We start from the raw sequence: 16,558 nt of genomic DNA on the forward strand, positions 1-16,558 counted from the left end.
TTTGTCTTTTCAAGAGCTGTACTTTTTGGGAGTGCCCAAGTTTCAATGATGGTCTGTGCTCTGTAATCGTTTCAGTGTCGCTGGTAATGTCAACTTAGCAGAGGCATCATTTCAGACCTTTCTCTTGGAAGTTATATTTTTGTAAATATCTGTGTATATCATGGCACTTTTCATATGCATTGAATTTCAAAAAAATTGCACTGAATAGGAGGAAGTGTCTGAAGTGAATCAAGTAAAGTCTGACTTGATTCAAAGCATTTGGTACTTGTATCAGGAAATTATGCTCTCTCACCACCAAGTATGTCCAATAACAATGTTTATTGAATACTTGTATCCATTCTTCCACCCCCTCCTCCTCCCCCCCCCCCCCCCCTTAAAAGAAAACCCTCCATAACAAACTAAAACAAAAATACTTGCACACACTTCCACCACAGCACAACCTGACAGTGAGCCGTGCCGTAGGCTGCGCAGAGGATGCCCAGTCGAGGTCTGGTCTGTTCAGACAACTCCAGGCCTTGACTGACCTCCTTCTGGAGGGGTACGTAGCCCAGCTAGAGTCCACCATGCTGGCCGAAGGAGAAGATAGTCTCGCCTACGCTGAGCTTGAACAGCGCTACACTCAGGAGAGGTCAGCCTTCATCCATCCATTCCGTGAGTGCCATCTTCCCCACTGAACTTTGTCTAAGAGATGCCAACTGTTACTTTTTTTTCAGTATTTAGTTCTATTTTTACCCCCAAATACTGCAGGTTTCACAGAAAATACTTTTTCCAAATGCTGTTACTACACATGTCTGTTGCAGGAAAGATAAAAATAATGTTTTTCCACTAAAAATAAGCTTTTTCATCCATGGATCAGAATACTGCAGTGATGTTTACAAGATTGGCACCCCTGTCGTCCCATCGTAAAGCCTGCTGTACTGATGTAATGTATCGACGATCGAGTGGTACCAGTCAAAAGAAGAATCATAACATGGGCAGATTGTGTATGCGCTGCAAGCGTACTGTTTTTCAGAATACAATCATCTCAATTTGAAGTCCTCATATTACTATTGAAAAATATCTGTGACACCACTGTCCTAAAATCCTGTTTAGTATTTAGCCTTGAAAGCTGAGACTTTGGGCAAGCATTGTTTAAAAAAAACATTTTTGTGATATACGTATCAGATTGAAGATGTCTTGAAAGTTTTAATGTATGAAATCATACTCTGAATCAGCTCCATATTATTCTTTATTTTTGGTGGCTGTTATATTGGGCAGGTGGACAAGTGTTCTTTGCTCACCTGAGCCATGAACTCAGATAAACTTTTGCAATCACCTTTTGTTCGTACTAGCCATCATGCTCTGTCAGTGAAACAGCATTGTGCTCTTTTGTCTTTTTTATATCCATTGTCAATTTTTTTCCCCTAAATTTGGCAACAATCATTCCCAGGGGAAGAGATACACAATTGTTAAGGTCTTTCATGTAGCCCCCGTAGCCCCAGGGATATCCCCAAAAGTGAATAGATACATTGGCTATTTTCATATTTTTACTCATTCGCTTTGGTGATCTCCCTATGAGAACATGGTTTTGTTGTGCACGGTTTTAGAGCTAAATGAATCTGACTCTGCAATATACTGTAGGCAAACACACTTTGTAAGTATGGGATTCTGCCTAAAGCTGTTTTGCCAGGCCACATGTGGTTGTGAGAAAAACAAAACTTTCCTGTTCATGCCAATATTTATATGATTTGTATTGCAGAACTTTTACTATAATCAGGGATGCCAGTTTTCCGGCAATAGCCGGAATTCCGGCTTTTTCATATTTTGGTGTCCAATTTCCGGCTTCGTGATATTATTTCCGTCTGTGTGGGAAAGCCGGAAAACACGACAAAGAAAGAAAGAAAGAAAGAAAGAAAAACGAAAAAATATGATCATCTAAACTTACGGGACATTCACTTTCACGATTTCCGTAGTATGTTTCGCATATACTTGGGCATGAGAAGATCACAAAACGACTGTCATGTGGTTGTGAGAAAAACAAAACTTTCCTGTTCATGCCAATATTTATATGATTTGTATTGCAGAACTTTTACTATAATCAGGGATGCCAGTTTTCCGGCAATAGCCGGAATTCCGGCTTTTTCATATTTTGGTGTCCAATTTCCGGCTTCGTGATATTATTTCCGTCTGTGTGGGAAAGCCGGAAAACACGACAAAGAAAGAAAGAAAGAAAGAAAGAAAAACGAAAAAATATGATCATCTAAACTTACGGGACATTCACTTTCACGATTTCCGTAGTATGTTTCGCATATACTTGGGCATGAGAAGATCACAAAACGACTGTCATGCAAAACTAGCGCGATGTTGCTGCTGCTAGCTGGGACATGCAACACGTGCGATGATAGCGATCGAATAGTGTGTGGTGTTTGTTTTTATATCCCTCACAAATTGCTTCTCGTCCTCTGATTGGTCGAGAGCACTGTAAACAACAAAACATAATTCTACCATACAAATGACTATACTCCCTAGGGAAATGGTAAAAACTATACCACGCTGGTGATTTTCGCGCCTTTTTTGCTTCGCGTCGCGACGCGAAATATTTCACGTGTAAATGAATGGGTATCGCAGCACCTTTGCTTCGCGAGAGATTTCATGTACAAATGAATGGGTATCGCGGCGCCTTAGGTCACTGCACTTCGCGAGAACCACAAGGCATGCATACACTCAATGCGACACGGGTTACGTTAGAGAGACTCAGAGAGACTCTTATAAAGCCCTCATTCTACCTAAAAAGAAAAAATTGTATTACGTTACAACAGAGTAGGCGATATCGTAGATCTATAATTAGGCAACAATAAGCAAGCTAGGGTTCTTCGACGTACCGTAGGTCTTTGGGGAGTTCATGCTTCGCCGTTTGAAAGTTGGTCTCGCAGTTCACTAACTTGAGTGACCCACCCAAAAGATGTTGACAAACCCTCATTCTACCTAAAAAGAAAAAATTGTATTACGTTACAACAGAGTAGGCGATATCGTAGATCTATAATTAGGCAACAATAAGCAAGCTAGGGTTCTTCGACGTACCGTAGGTCTTTGGGGAGTTCATGCTTCGCCGTTTGAAAGTTGGTCTCGCAGTTCACTAACTTGAGTGACCCACCCAAAAGATGTTGACAAACGAAACTGCAGTAGATAGTAGGCCTGCTTTAACGTTAGCGCTAGTTAAGCCTAACGTTAGTTCTACCTGTCTAACAGTATAGGCCCTATTTCCCGTAATCTCATTCCTAATAATTATTTTTTAGAGTGTCTAACGAGTTAGTTAGAGTCTAACTTGTTCACTGTTTACGTTAGAACACCGTACGAATCACACGAATTTACAGTGGCACTCGATGCTTTAATTGCTAGAATTTTTCCAGTGCCTAATCTAACCTCATACGCTGTTAGTAACTGAATGCTACCCAAATTTACAATGTATACTTGCATTTTAACAGGAAATGATAGTCCATATTCATGTACAGACAGCTAGGTAGAAAAACGACAGAAAACACAATCAACTGCAGCTCACAGTCACATCGTTGATCAGCTCGAGCACGCACATCACCGCACTGGCAACCGAACGTACTTGTTGACAGATCGGATAGGCATATTGCATGTATGAAGCGCGTAGTGAGTTTGCAGTTTGCGCATGTTTACCATACGTTGCATTGTACGGCAATGCACCGAGTACACTTCAGCGGCTGAGCGCACAGTTGTCTCTTCATAGTACGCGTACGCGCTGCCCTCCTGCTGTGCTGCTTTCCCGAGCGTGAATGACTAGTCAATCTTCTTGAAAAGTAAATCAAGATGCCCTTAAAAAAGAGGTAAATTACAGAATAACAGTAGTCGAATACTCTTAAATTCATTGGGAGGGATATAAAACAAATATACCAGGCCAATTTTTCGAGGCACCGGTTGAAACTATGTGCCTTCGGTGACTTCAGTAGCACTATTTTCTTCGGGGCTGCGCCCCTCAGAAAATAGTGCTGCTGAAGTCACCTCATGCGCATAGTTTCAACCAGAGCCTCTCAGGCCTGGTATATTTGTATACTATGCGAGGTACTATGTGCGGTCGCGGTGCATGAATCATACTGCGCTCTCGCTATAGCTACAGCGCTGAGACGGTGTGGTGAGTCGATTGAGTCAGCTGAACGAAGCAAAACTATGGATTTTACGGCACTAGGACTTCTGTATTTTTGCTACAAATTCCTTTTTTTTTCTAGAATACGACCACATTATTGTCTGGAAAACGTTATACCAGCACGTGCGATCGCGATCGAACAACGTGTGGTGTTTCTAGGCGATGTACTACAGGCGATGTACTACTTAGTTGTGCGGTGCATGGATCATGCTGCGCTCTCGCTATAGCTACAGCGCTGAGAGAGTATGGTGAGTCGATCGAGTCAGCTGAACGAAGCAAAACTACGGAGTTTATGGCACTAGGACTTCTCTATTTTTGCTACAAATTCATTTCTCTGGATTAGATTTGAGGGAAGAAGAGCCCTCAGAAATGCTCAGATTGCACCAGAGAGCATCTAAGAACCCCAGAGCTTGGACCCCGGCCGAAGGGACTTCGCGCTTCGCGCACATCAATTTCGTTCACAAAAAAATTTCCGGCCCAAGAGCAATTTGCCACTGGCATCCCTGTATAGTGTTTTAAAAGCAAATTAAAAGAGAGAAGAAGGAACAGGGTCGTAGTGATCTATCATTATATTTGCTTCATAGCAGAGGAGGCTTTGAAGCTTTGTAGCGTAAATGATTTTGAGGTTGCTCTATTTATGTGATTTGGCGACCAGTGGAGTTCGGCCAGTACGAGAGGGCAGCAGTGCTGGCAGAGAAGTACTGTGACTTTGGTATCCTGGTGGAGCTATGTAAGACGGGACCAGGAAGCAGGGACAGGCTCCACTACTATATGGACCAGTTCTCCAACAAGGTGAGCCTTCTCCCACCCCCAAATCTTTGACCCCATTCTCACTCACACTTGGTTTCACTTTGTCTAGTTTGCCCTGTGTTGCATGAAATTGTAAACCTTGGCTACAGATGATCAATTCTAATGTATCATATTGTGCTCAGATATATGTTTGAAATCAGTCTCCTTCCTTGTGTAGTAATAAAGGTACCAAAATTAAAAATAGATGTCAGAATGCATGTTCAAGTGAGATACCCGTGATGATGAATGTCTAATGAAGGTAGATATCTTGAACATTTTAATAGCCCATATTTTGTGAGAAGAGATAGAATGTTATAATGCAGCCAAGTCAAAGAGATGTACAGTACAGGAGTGGAACATTACAACACTCAAGTAATGAATTTGTTTCGTGTTTGTATTTACTTTTCATCACAGAATTTGTTTTATGTTTATATTTACTGTTCATCACAGAATTTGTTTTGTGTTTATATTTACTTTTCATCACAGAATTTGTTTCGTGTTTATATTCACTTTTCATCAGAGAAAAATTTAAAACCATCAGTACTGTGAGATATCAATATTGGTGTCAGAACATGAAACAGTTTTGCCATTTTTTAAAAATCAATCTAAATCTTTGCAACTGATTGACAAATTGCCCTACATCGACGTAAATAAGCACTGAATTGATCAGTGTTTTAGTAGTAGCCATCATAAAAAATCATGGGCGTACATACTGGAACAGGATTCGAACCTACGACCTCCTGATCACCGGTCAGGCATCAGGAGGTCGTAGGTATGAATCTTGCTCGAGTATGTACGCCCATGATTTTTTATGATGGCTACTACTAAAATACTGATCAATTCAGTGCTTATTTACGTCGATGTAGGGAAATTTGTCATTCAGTTGCAATGAAAACATCTCGACGGGAGAATTTCATGAATTTGAACAAACTAAATCTGTTTCCTTTGCATGAAAATCTTCTGCCTAGTAACAAAATATTTTGATATGGTTAAAAAGGAAAAAAGTGGCAGACAGGATACAGACATTTCTGACCCTGCTTTGAGGAGATTTCCATTGTCAGAGATGTGCTTCATGCACATCTTTGACTGTTAAATGTTGACATTGAAATGAATATTTTTATTTCTGTTGAACAGGGATTTTCTGACTTTGTGTTCAAGTACTACATTGACAGGGGTAAGTACAAAGCAGCTTTGGCATTGTTTCCCATTCAAAATTATGCTCTGTCTTTGCACATTTACAAGAGTGACATGTTACATATTTCCACGGCTTTTATGTCTTTTGGTTATGCATGTCTTTTTTGTTGATATCAATCATTACCTGATCTGAAATCAGAAAGAGATTTGCTGAAACAGTAGATTGCATGCTCTCTAAAAGCTAGTCAGACATAATCCTTGGTACATTCAGCGGGATCACATGACAGATGCTTTGAATAATGTGTCCTCATCCATATTGCTCAATTATCCCTTAGTTTGCTGAGAATATGTTATGTCTGCAGATTGCTTTCACATTGTATTGATGGAAAAGCTCAATGGAAAATTGCCTCAGATTGTGCAGTGCCTTATTTGCCATGACTTACCCAAGAGTCTTTCTTTTCTCTAATTTTTGTATAATTATGTTATCAGTTTAATGTTGAAACACAATATTTTGAACACCTCATTTTTAAGGCACACTAAGACCTACCAGTGCTACTTTCATGATGCTAACTTGAAAAGACTAGTAATTAACCTGTTGAGGACGGGCTAATTTTGCTACAACACTCATTTCCCATAGACCTCTGCCCGAGTATACTCGGGACTCGTCCTCAACGGGTTAAGAACTATTTGTATGTATGATGTGTCATAATGCATGTGAAACATTTTGTTGGTATTAGATTGAATAAATTACAATTGCTAAGAGATTCATTCAAAAGATTCCCCAAGACAATGGACTGGCGAAATGAAAGAACAAGAAATGGATAGCAAACCATTACAGTGATTTTCTGTGGATTTTGTTACATGACACAGTCAATTTTAACTGAATTGATTTAAGGTATTTCTAGATGTAGAGGGCATGATGTGGTGTATCACTCATCCAAGTAAAGCTGAGACATTTCACATTTTCACATAGTTTCTACTTTTGCCTGATGAGTTGCAAAATGTCACAGTATCACTTTGCTAAATCTGAACTTTAATACTATTGATCATGCTCTTACATACGAGAGTAGTCCACCTTTTTTTCTTTCTTTTTTTCGAGACAAGGTTGTTTATTTGATGTTTTGACTTATTTTTGTGAGTATTATGTATTCAAGAATATTGGTTGTAGATGACTGACAAAAAACATTGAATCCATCCAATTCGGATACAGTTTCTCTGATGTAGACTTCTTAAATTGTATGATTAAATACAGTTAGCTTGTTAGCATAGAAAAAAGACTCTTAGTATTATGTTTGTTTCACTACTACATGGTATGAATTCTTTTTTGGTCAGAGATAGCCGGACTATTATTCCTCACATAAAATCTGTGCCGTGTTACAGGTCAACGAGGGAAGCTACTGACTGACTTTGCTCACAGACCTGAGCTGGAGGAATATTTACAACCCCATGACCATCTCGGATGGCTGCAAGATCTCCACACCAACAGCTATTCACAGGTGAACCAGTAAAATTTGATGTTTTTTTTTAACCCTAAAGGGGCCGGGCTTTTTTGGCTATGCTCAGACCGGGGGGAGTGGGATGGATTCCGCCCCCCCCCCCCCCGAGATCTCGGCCATCGGTGGTGCGATCGCGATGAAATTTGGCATGCGTGAGACCCGCGTCATAATCTACAAGATTGTGTCATAAGATTTTTTGAAACAATCAATTTCTAATTTTAATTAATTAATTATGCAAATTAAGCTCAAGATCATATTTTAGCCTAATAAAAAGCATTGAGAGTGTAATTTTTGATCTGTAAATCTGTTTTAGCATATTCAACAATTGTCCATCACAAAAACTTCCAAAACTCATTTCAATTCTTATGTATTTTATTGCTTTCAGAATTTCTTATGTATTTTTTGTTTTTCAACTTTTGTTTTTTCTTTGTTTTTCATCGGAAGTTGTCACTGACCACTTTTCTACCATAATTAGCACAAAACTAATCAATGAAAGTGATTAATTGTAAAAATAATCAGGTTTTTATGACTTTCATGACAGAGCACTGTTTCCCATAGGAAATGTACACAAAATCACAAAATTGTGCCCGTTTTGGGGCGACATTCCGTTACAAAAATGGGCGTGGCTATGCAAAAGTATGCGCGGATGTCGCAAATTTGGTCTCAAAAGTTGCGCGAGACTTGAACAAACAAAGTCAAGAAGCCTCGCGATGAGGCCTTCTCGTTTTACAGAAATATAGCACGAAACGTCGAGGGGGGCAGATTCTGCCCCGGCCCCTTTTAGGGTTAAATGTGTAACTGTCAGAAATGTGTATTTTTTCATGATTAGAATTTCTTCTTTAAAGAAAAAAAAAAATCCTAAGTAGATTTTACAGTTGACAAATTTTAGGAATGTCCATGGCCACATTTTGCTCATATTTATTGCTCTTTTCAATTAGTTAATTAAAAAAAATGCAAAGTTTCTTTTACTATGATGATTGATGAAGTATGTGTTTGATATAGCAACCAGTGTCTCGTCATGTTCAAGCAATAACATGGTGTGCAATTAAATGGTTGATGTGATATTGTCCTATTATTAGAAATAACATTCCCATTCAATTAGTCTTGATTAAAGGGCAATGCCACTGCATGTTAAAGTCGACTTAATGAGATCAATAGGAAACAACCAGGATGGTAGAAGTCTGATCATATTTCCCATAAAGTAAGAAACTTTCCTTTGTTTTCACTAAACAGTAATATTTGTAGCAATCACATAATTATGCATATAAAGAGGCAATGATGGCACATTTCCACTTCATAACTCTGCCATTGGAGGGAAGTACAAAAAAAAAAATATTGTACAGTTGAACCTCTCGTATCCGGACAAGTCGGGACCGGGGCTCATCCGGATAAGGGATTTGGCCGGATACGGGAGACTCAATGCTTTATACATGTACATACATGTACTGATGTAGCCCATTGTAGTACCACATGTTGTAATGTGTATATTGCAACCTTTTCATTGTTACACTCAGTAACAGACCCCAAAATAGAGGTTCGTGTTTGCAAGAATGAAATCATTTTCTTTTATAAATTCTTGGGATGATTTACCTAAATAATTATTAAGAAATGTATAAAGTAGATCTTGAAAATTAACAGTATGAGTCGACGAAACTAAGCTTCAAAATTCGATCATCACGGCTCGGCAAAGTCGACTGTAGGTCGCCATTGTTAGATTGAGTTGGGAATCCCCCTTTCCTCCCGTAATTATTTTTTTTTTTAAATCACGGCGAGATTGCGTCCGTATAATAGAGAGATCCGGATAAAGGGAGGCCGGATAAGAGAGGTTCAACTGTATTTAGAATCTTAAAATGACAATGTAATGGTATATTCTAACCAAACTTCACATGAGTGGTCAAGACTCCACAATTTATTGCTGAAGATAGTCTGTTTGTAGTACCTTTTGCCAACTGTATGGGGCAGTGCTCCAAGGGTTAATCTGCCATTATCAGATGCTGCCAAAAATATTTTGCCAATTTGAGGATAAGTCAGATATTTATCAAATGGAGAATTTTGATGATTGTGCAACCAAAATGTATCACAGGATATGACTAAAGTAGAGTTCATATGAAAGAGAAGTTTTTATTCTACCGTCATGATATACCAGCAATGAATGATGCACATTCTTACGAAAAGACACAGCACCAAAACACAGAAATTTTGTTTCTAAGACTTGATGGGTTTCTACATTAACTCAGAGAATGATTTCGTATTCATCCTAGCATTGCATGTACTGTAACAGTAATAGTGATATTCTCTGAACAATTATTCTGCACTGTTTCACTCCTTGCAGGCACAAGCCACCCTGACAAAGCTTGCCATGAGAGAATCACTCTCCATTTCCAAAAAGAAGGTATGTAGCCAATCCTCCATCGAGATCCTGTATACTGTACATAATAAGAGTGGAATTACCAGGTATGAAGTCATGTAATATAGAATTGGAATTTTAAAGGACAAGGTCACCTTCATTGACATATGGGTTGAGTGAATGCAGCAATATTAGTAGAACACATCAGCGAGAGTTTGAGGAAAATAGGACAATCTGTTCAAAAGTTATGAATTTTTTAAGTTTCTGCTCACTCAAGGCTGGATGGAAAGACTACTATAGTTTGTGATGTCACATGTTTACAACGATATAAAGAAAGAATAAAGAGAATTCAACATATTTTCACTTTTCTCGCATAACAAAAGAACACTTGACTTCTCTCTTTCAGAAGGCGAAGGGAATAATATTACCCCTAACATATGTCAGTAACAAGCCGAAGAAATGTTCACTTTATTCAAAAAGTGAAGTTTTGTGAAATTCTCCTTTTATTTTCTTTATATCGTAGTACGCACATGACATCATACACTGTAGTAGTCTTCTCATCCAGCAGTGACTACGCAGATACTTTAAAAATTAATAACTTCTGAACGGATTGTCCAATTTTCTCCAAACTTTCACTGATGTGTTCTACTAACATTGTTGCATTCACTCAATCCACATGTATATGAAGGTGGACTTGTCCTTTAAAGTGGATTTCCTGTGTTGTATCTTTGACCCATTGAGGATGAGTCCTGAGTATACTTGGGCAAGTGTATACGGGAAATGCGTGTTGTAGCAAAGTCAGCCTGTCCTCAACGGGTTAAAGTCTACATTGTCCATGAGTCTGTAATAGTGAAAACAGCTGAAACACCTTTCTTGAAGTAAATATGTTAAGCATTGTAGTACAAGTGTAGTATTCAATCTGTAAAGTTTACAACTATGATTTAGGGAGACATCTGAATGAGTTTGGATTGTACATTTGATTTACGCCTTTGTTTGTACTTGTTTAAAAGTTAGTCACAATGAAGGTTTAACGAAAGAATGCTAGTGAGTCATGGGACTGAAAACATGTGGCAATCCCTGTGAAAGTTTTCCATGAAGAGCCCAGAAGAGCCAGCCTCTGGACTACCCCCACCGTTTGTTCTGCTTTCAGTGGAATATTTTCGGGATTTTGAGTTCTAGGTGATTGAAGATATGATATGAGGATTACAAATGATCTGTGTATCTATAGTGCAAACGTCTGCATGAAGTGCTTGAAAATGCTCATAATGCTCAAAATAGCTTTCTTGGAATGAAAACTTCTAGATATCGATGTCACATTTTGACCTTGATTAAATATCATGGCATTTAAACAATCAAAGTGTTTTATGCTATTATAGATTATTCCTGCTTGAGACCCCCAGGAAATATATTCAAGTAAATGCTAGGTACTTCAGAGCCAATTTATTTACTGTATTATTGATATTAAATATTCAACCTGCCATGTGTAGTTGTGGAATGAATGAAGATTATGTTTTCACTACCTAAATAATGTGGCCTTGTAAACTCTTCCCAGATAAATGTTTGCAGAGTAGTTGAGTTTTAAATCATATGACTTCCTTGGTTGATTGCAGAAATGTAATATGGCATAGCTGGATTTAGTAACCATTCTTGCCTTCTTGTATTTTCTTATTTTTTAGACACTCCTGAGCCTTGGAAAGTTAGCAGCACTAGCATCAAACGACAGGCATGGAGAAGAGATCAGGGGTAAGGGTAGACATGTTGCAACTTTTTGAAGGTCAACTTGCTGGCATTTTCAGTAAAGATTCAATCAACTGCATTTATAAAATCTGGATGGTAAGCTGTTATTAAACAAACTGGGAGTAATTTGATGTTACATTGCTTCATGTTTCACTAATACAGACTGGTGCTTTTGTTCAGTTTGTGTATGGATGGGGTTGTTGTTGTTTTTTTTTTTCTCTTTTTTTCTGTCACATGCTGAAAATGTGTGAATAGGGATCTTGAGCCGATTCTGCCAGAGTAGCTTGGTCTTATGAAATTTCCTGAAGAATAGAATTGTAACACCTTAATTTACTGTATTTTCTGCAGGAACAAGTATGTGTAAGTTTATACTAAGGGTAAGATAATGAGGAATCAACTAGTCTTAGTAGTACAATGTTACTTTTTTTACGTGTTTCAGAATTTTCTCAGGTTTCCGAAAATCACCGCTCTTCAGCTGGTCCCTGTTGTAGTAAAGACTTTCAAGTCAGAGGGTGTTAATACAGTGTATCCTGTACATTGCTGACACCTTTGCATTTAACAACAAAAAGTAACCAGCTGGCAGTTTTAAATGAGGGCATGCAGAAGTCAATCATGATAAATGATTTCCTGTTGCTGCGTCAGTAGTTGTATTAATTGCAGGAATGTAGGGGCAGATATTTCAGACTAAAGAACAGCTGAGGGGGAGAAACCTTTATTTTCGTCACTGGGACGACAAGACCTCATATCTACAAAATGTCAAATGTTCAGGAGAGCCATAAAACATGGCGGCTAAAGCACTGTGGCGAATGGGATAGCCTTTCCTTTGACATGCCGTGATGGCTTCATTTTTAGAGTAAGACAGTTAGGATTTGGACAGAACATCACTTAACCCATTATTTGACCATTAATCCAAAAAAGTCATTTTCACCAAAATTGCAGATACAAGATCTTGTCACCCCAGCGACGAATTACATTTACTGGGATAAAAATCATGCTTTCATTCACATCACCAAGTGTTTCATGACTGAATCTGAGCAATGTTTGGTCAACCGAGCACCTAGCAGAGTCTTTATCTCTCTGTTGACTATTACAGAGATTGATGCTGAGCTGGACATTGTCATGCACCATGAGCAACTACCACGGGAGCTCATCCACGTGAGTTTAAACCCTTTATATTCCCAGGCTCTTGGCCGTAATTTGCCATATGTTTTTCATCAGCATTTAGTAAATTTCCTCGAAACTTGACCTAATCATCTTCAAGTTTGCCAGACCTCTCAGGTTGTAGACAGTGTGGCCTCAGTCCGACAGGAATGCTGTAATGATGCAATAGGAAATTAGTGGGATTAGGTAATTTCTATTCATGTGGCAGCTAGTATCTAGACACCTGTGCCAATTGGTGAAGTAAGCACTCCTGGGACATGCCAATTGGGAATAAAGTGCAGCAAGGGTTAATGACCAAAGGTAAATGAAACAAGTGACTCATACAGTGCAAGCAAATGACCTTTTTATCTGACTTTCTGATTACAGTAAAAGTTACCTTGTGGAGAAAGTAGTGTGGAGCATAGACTGTCAAAAAAAAAAGAGAGAGAGATTTGTAATAATGGAAAGAACTCCGATAAAATTAGCATGAAATCATTTGAATGTCAGTAAATCCCAAAACATGCTCTCCCGGGGTGGTGGATCCAGGAATTCCATAAAGGGGAGTCGTCTTTATAAAATTAAAGGGGGGTGCCTGCACCACCCCCATTTTTTCCTTTTTATTTCTTTCGTTCTAACAAAAAAGTAGAGAGGGGGCGCGCGCGGTGTGTGCCCCCCTCTAGATCCACCACTGCTCTCCTGTCATAGTATATGCAAAATAGGGCAGTCATAGAAAGTCTACTCTTGTATTTCCTGGAAAAAAAAATCAAACCTCATTAGTCTCAGGTCTGTAAAAATGTTTTGTTTTTGCTCCAATATGTATGGAAGGTTTATCGGGGGAACAGCATTGTAAAAAGGTCAAAATAGTGCTTATAGCGCTGATTCAGAGATACTCAGTTGTTTTGTTATGCCTCCGCAACGAAGTGGCCGGAGGCATTATGTTTTCGGGTCGTCCGTCCGTCCATCCGTCCGTCCGTCCCGTTTTGTGTTTGTCGATATCTCAAGAACCGTGTGGTGGTTTTACATCAAACTTGGTATGAGGGTATATCCTTGGGGGATAATACTTTGTGTGGATTTTAGGGTCACAGGGTCAAAGGTCAAAGGTCACAGGTTTATTTTGTGAAAAAAAAAAATTGAAATTTCATGTTTTTCTCCATATCTCGCAAATGCTTCAAGGTATCTTCATGGAACTTAGTATATATGCTTGTACTGATGGGCAGTGATTATCTAGGGAAGTTGGGGGTCATGGGTCAAAGGTCAGGGGGTCAAAGGTCAAGGTCAACTCCTCAAAATATCACTACTTTCCTTAAAATGCAATAGGCTGAAGGTTTTTTTTTTTAAAACTTGATGTATGGCATGTATTACCCAATATATATTTTTGGGGAAGTTTCTTGCCAAAAGGTCAAAGGTTAAAAGGTAAAAGGTCAAGTGAAAGTGCTAAATTGCACTTTTTCCTCCATATCTCGAAAGTACAGAACTCAAGGTATCATCATGAAACTTACATATTTATGCGTGTTCAACCTAACAGTGATTCTCTTTGGAACTGTGAGGTCAAAGGTCAAAGGCCAGGTTTAGATAATGCTATTTTCCCATTTGATACTGAAATTATACTTTTTCTCAATACCTTGAAAATTACTCAATGCATAAACTTATAAAAGGGTCAAAAGTCAAGTAAAAATTATCAGTTCCCCAAATACCTGCACTCTGACATTTTAATCATTCATCCAATTGAACCTAGTTCTAGGAAAGTGAACATTCAGCACATTTGTGTCAAACCTGTCATTTTAATATTTTGCCAATTGTGTGAAACTGTCATCACACATTGTCAAGACATTGTACTATAGACCTATTAGGAGAACCATGCATTATGGCGGAGGCATATCAGTAGCCGTAGCGATATATCTAGTTTTCATTTTAGGTCACAACCAGATTTACAGCAAGTACTAATCAGTATGTGTATCTGTCTTCTTGTAACTTCTGTTCCTTAGTCATTCCTCAGGCAGTTGTGGTGATGTGGCTAAATTGCGCAGTACAAATTCATGTCCATAAAATTTTCTCGACGCCAATTTTCTATTTCAGAACTTGAATCTGAATGAAGATGATCTACCTTGCATGATGCCACAGCAGCTTATTGAGGTAAGATGGTAAAATATGACTTCAAATATTTTTGTTTCAGTCCACAAAGGTAACAATATACTACACCATTAGTCAAGATGCAAATTACTCAAATGTATAATATACACAAGATGTGCATTAGAAATGCTGTTGGAAATATCTGGAAAGAAAGAAATTGTGTAGAAATGACATGAATGTAACAGTTTAGAAGCAATTTGGAGACATCATTGTTAGGTAGCATCACTTCTTTTTCAGCTGTCCTAATTATTTAGCAATATCCATATCAAATTTATTGTTTATGTTCTTAGGTGTAGAGGAGAAACTAACTTTTTGTAAATTGTATGGGGTAGCTTAGGGTGTGATTAAACAAAACAGTATATTGTGAATGGATGACGCACTGAGTTGGAAAAAAACAACATACTCTATTTTGATACAATGTATCATTATTACCGATCATCATTTAAAGAAAAAAACCACCATCGATACAGACAGGAAATTACTTCCTTTCACATGTAGAACAAGAAAATGAAACTGGGATTTTGTTTTGTTTTGTTTTTTCTTTTTATGACGTTATACCTGTATAGGAAAAATCAATCCATGATAAGTTATTTTTAATGAAAGCCGTGGTGTGAAAACAGTGATCATGTGGGTACCACCGCGAGGTTGTTCTCGTGGACATGCTACATTACATGAGTGAGAAATGATTTCTTTCATATTCAATGCTCTCTTCATCAGATGTATGTGTGTGACAAGAACACTTCCTCCAATGAGTATGATTTCAAGAAGGCTCTGGATTTACTACTCTACATCCAAAAGGTCAGTCTTCATCCAATCTTTACCAGTAATGAATGATGCAGGGGTTCTTTTTTTTTTTTTTTTTTTTTTGCTTTTTGTTTTTTGTTTGTTCATTTGTTTTTGTTTTGTTTTGTTGTTGTTGTTGTTGTTGTTGTTTTTTTTTTTTTTTGGGGGGGGGGGGCAGCTGTTGTTGTTTATGTTTACATAAATATATTCAAATATCATTGTTTTGCCATCTACACAGTTGTGGTAGTAGACCACAACTGGTCTACTATTAATTTGATCAGGAAAGAAGCATGCCACAGGCTGCCATGTGTTTACAAGTGCTAATGTAAACCTCCAAATTTCTGCTATTAATTCACTAATTCAGAATAGAAATGCAGATGAAATTTGAGTGCATTCAAAATTTGGGATCATAAATAACCTTTAGTGTAGACACAATCAGCCTTGTGTAGTTTCAATTATTTAAAGCCACTTTTGTAGGTATCTTTCATATTAGACTTTAAAATTAGAGAATATTTTAATAAAGTTCATTTACTTGTATGTACGCATTCAGGGTAGGCACCCCTGTGGTAATGTAGAGAAAAGCATCTAAAAAGATATTCTATTTCTATCAAGTTTATCCAGTATTGCTTTCTTTTCTCCAACAGGGCAGTCCAATCTACAATAATCTGAAATTGAAGATCTGGTCCAGAGCAATATTAAAAGACAGGTAGGTACTCGAACCGAGGAGGGGGCTTAGGATTGATAAGCCCATGAGGCGAAGTATTTATGGAGTCTTATACATTACTGCTGCGATCTACATAGATTGTTAACAAATTGCCGTCTGCAAAGTCTGGACTATTTTCATTGCGATTG

At 38.2% G+C, this 16,558-nt stretch overlaps 1 protein-coding gene across 1 annotated transcript in view; it reads left to right on the forward strand.

Annotated features, from left to right (window-relative positions):
• LOC139730647 (nuclear pore complex protein Nup133-like) overlaps window positions 1-16,558 on the forward strand; it is a 39,451-nt gene that overhangs the window by 21,047 nt on the left and 1,846 nt on the right. The window contains exons 23-32 of the mRNA XM_071641507.1: window positions 435-651; window positions 4,806-4,942; window positions 6,074-6,113; window positions 7,454-7,569; window positions 9,902-9,961; window positions 11,593-11,659; window positions 12,747-12,808; window positions 14,870-14,926; window positions 15,641-15,721; window positions 16,351-16,412. Of these exons, the coding sequence (XP_071497608.1) occupies window positions 435-651; window positions 4,806-4,942; window positions 6,074-6,113; window positions 7,454-7,569; window positions 9,902-9,961; window positions 11,593-11,659; window positions 12,747-12,808; window positions 14,870-14,926; window positions 15,641-15,721; window positions 16,351-16,412 (899 nt within the window). The remainder of the gene's footprint in view (window positions 1-434; window positions 652-4,805; window positions 4,943-6,073; window positions 6,114-7,453; window positions 7,570-9,901; window positions 9,962-11,592; window positions 11,660-12,746; window positions 12,809-14,869; window positions 14,927-15,640; window positions 15,722-16,350; window positions 16,413-16,558) is intronic.

This window comes from Diadema antillarum, unplaced genomic scaffold (genome assembly GCF_040938485.1).
Source record: "Diadema antillarum isolate AM-2024a unplaced genomic scaffold, OU_Dant_1.0 seq00000326_RagTag, whole genome shotgun sequence".
Taxonomy (NCBI): Eukaryota; Metazoa; Echinodermata; class Echinoidea; order Diadematoida; family Diadematidae; genus Diadema; species Diadema antillarum.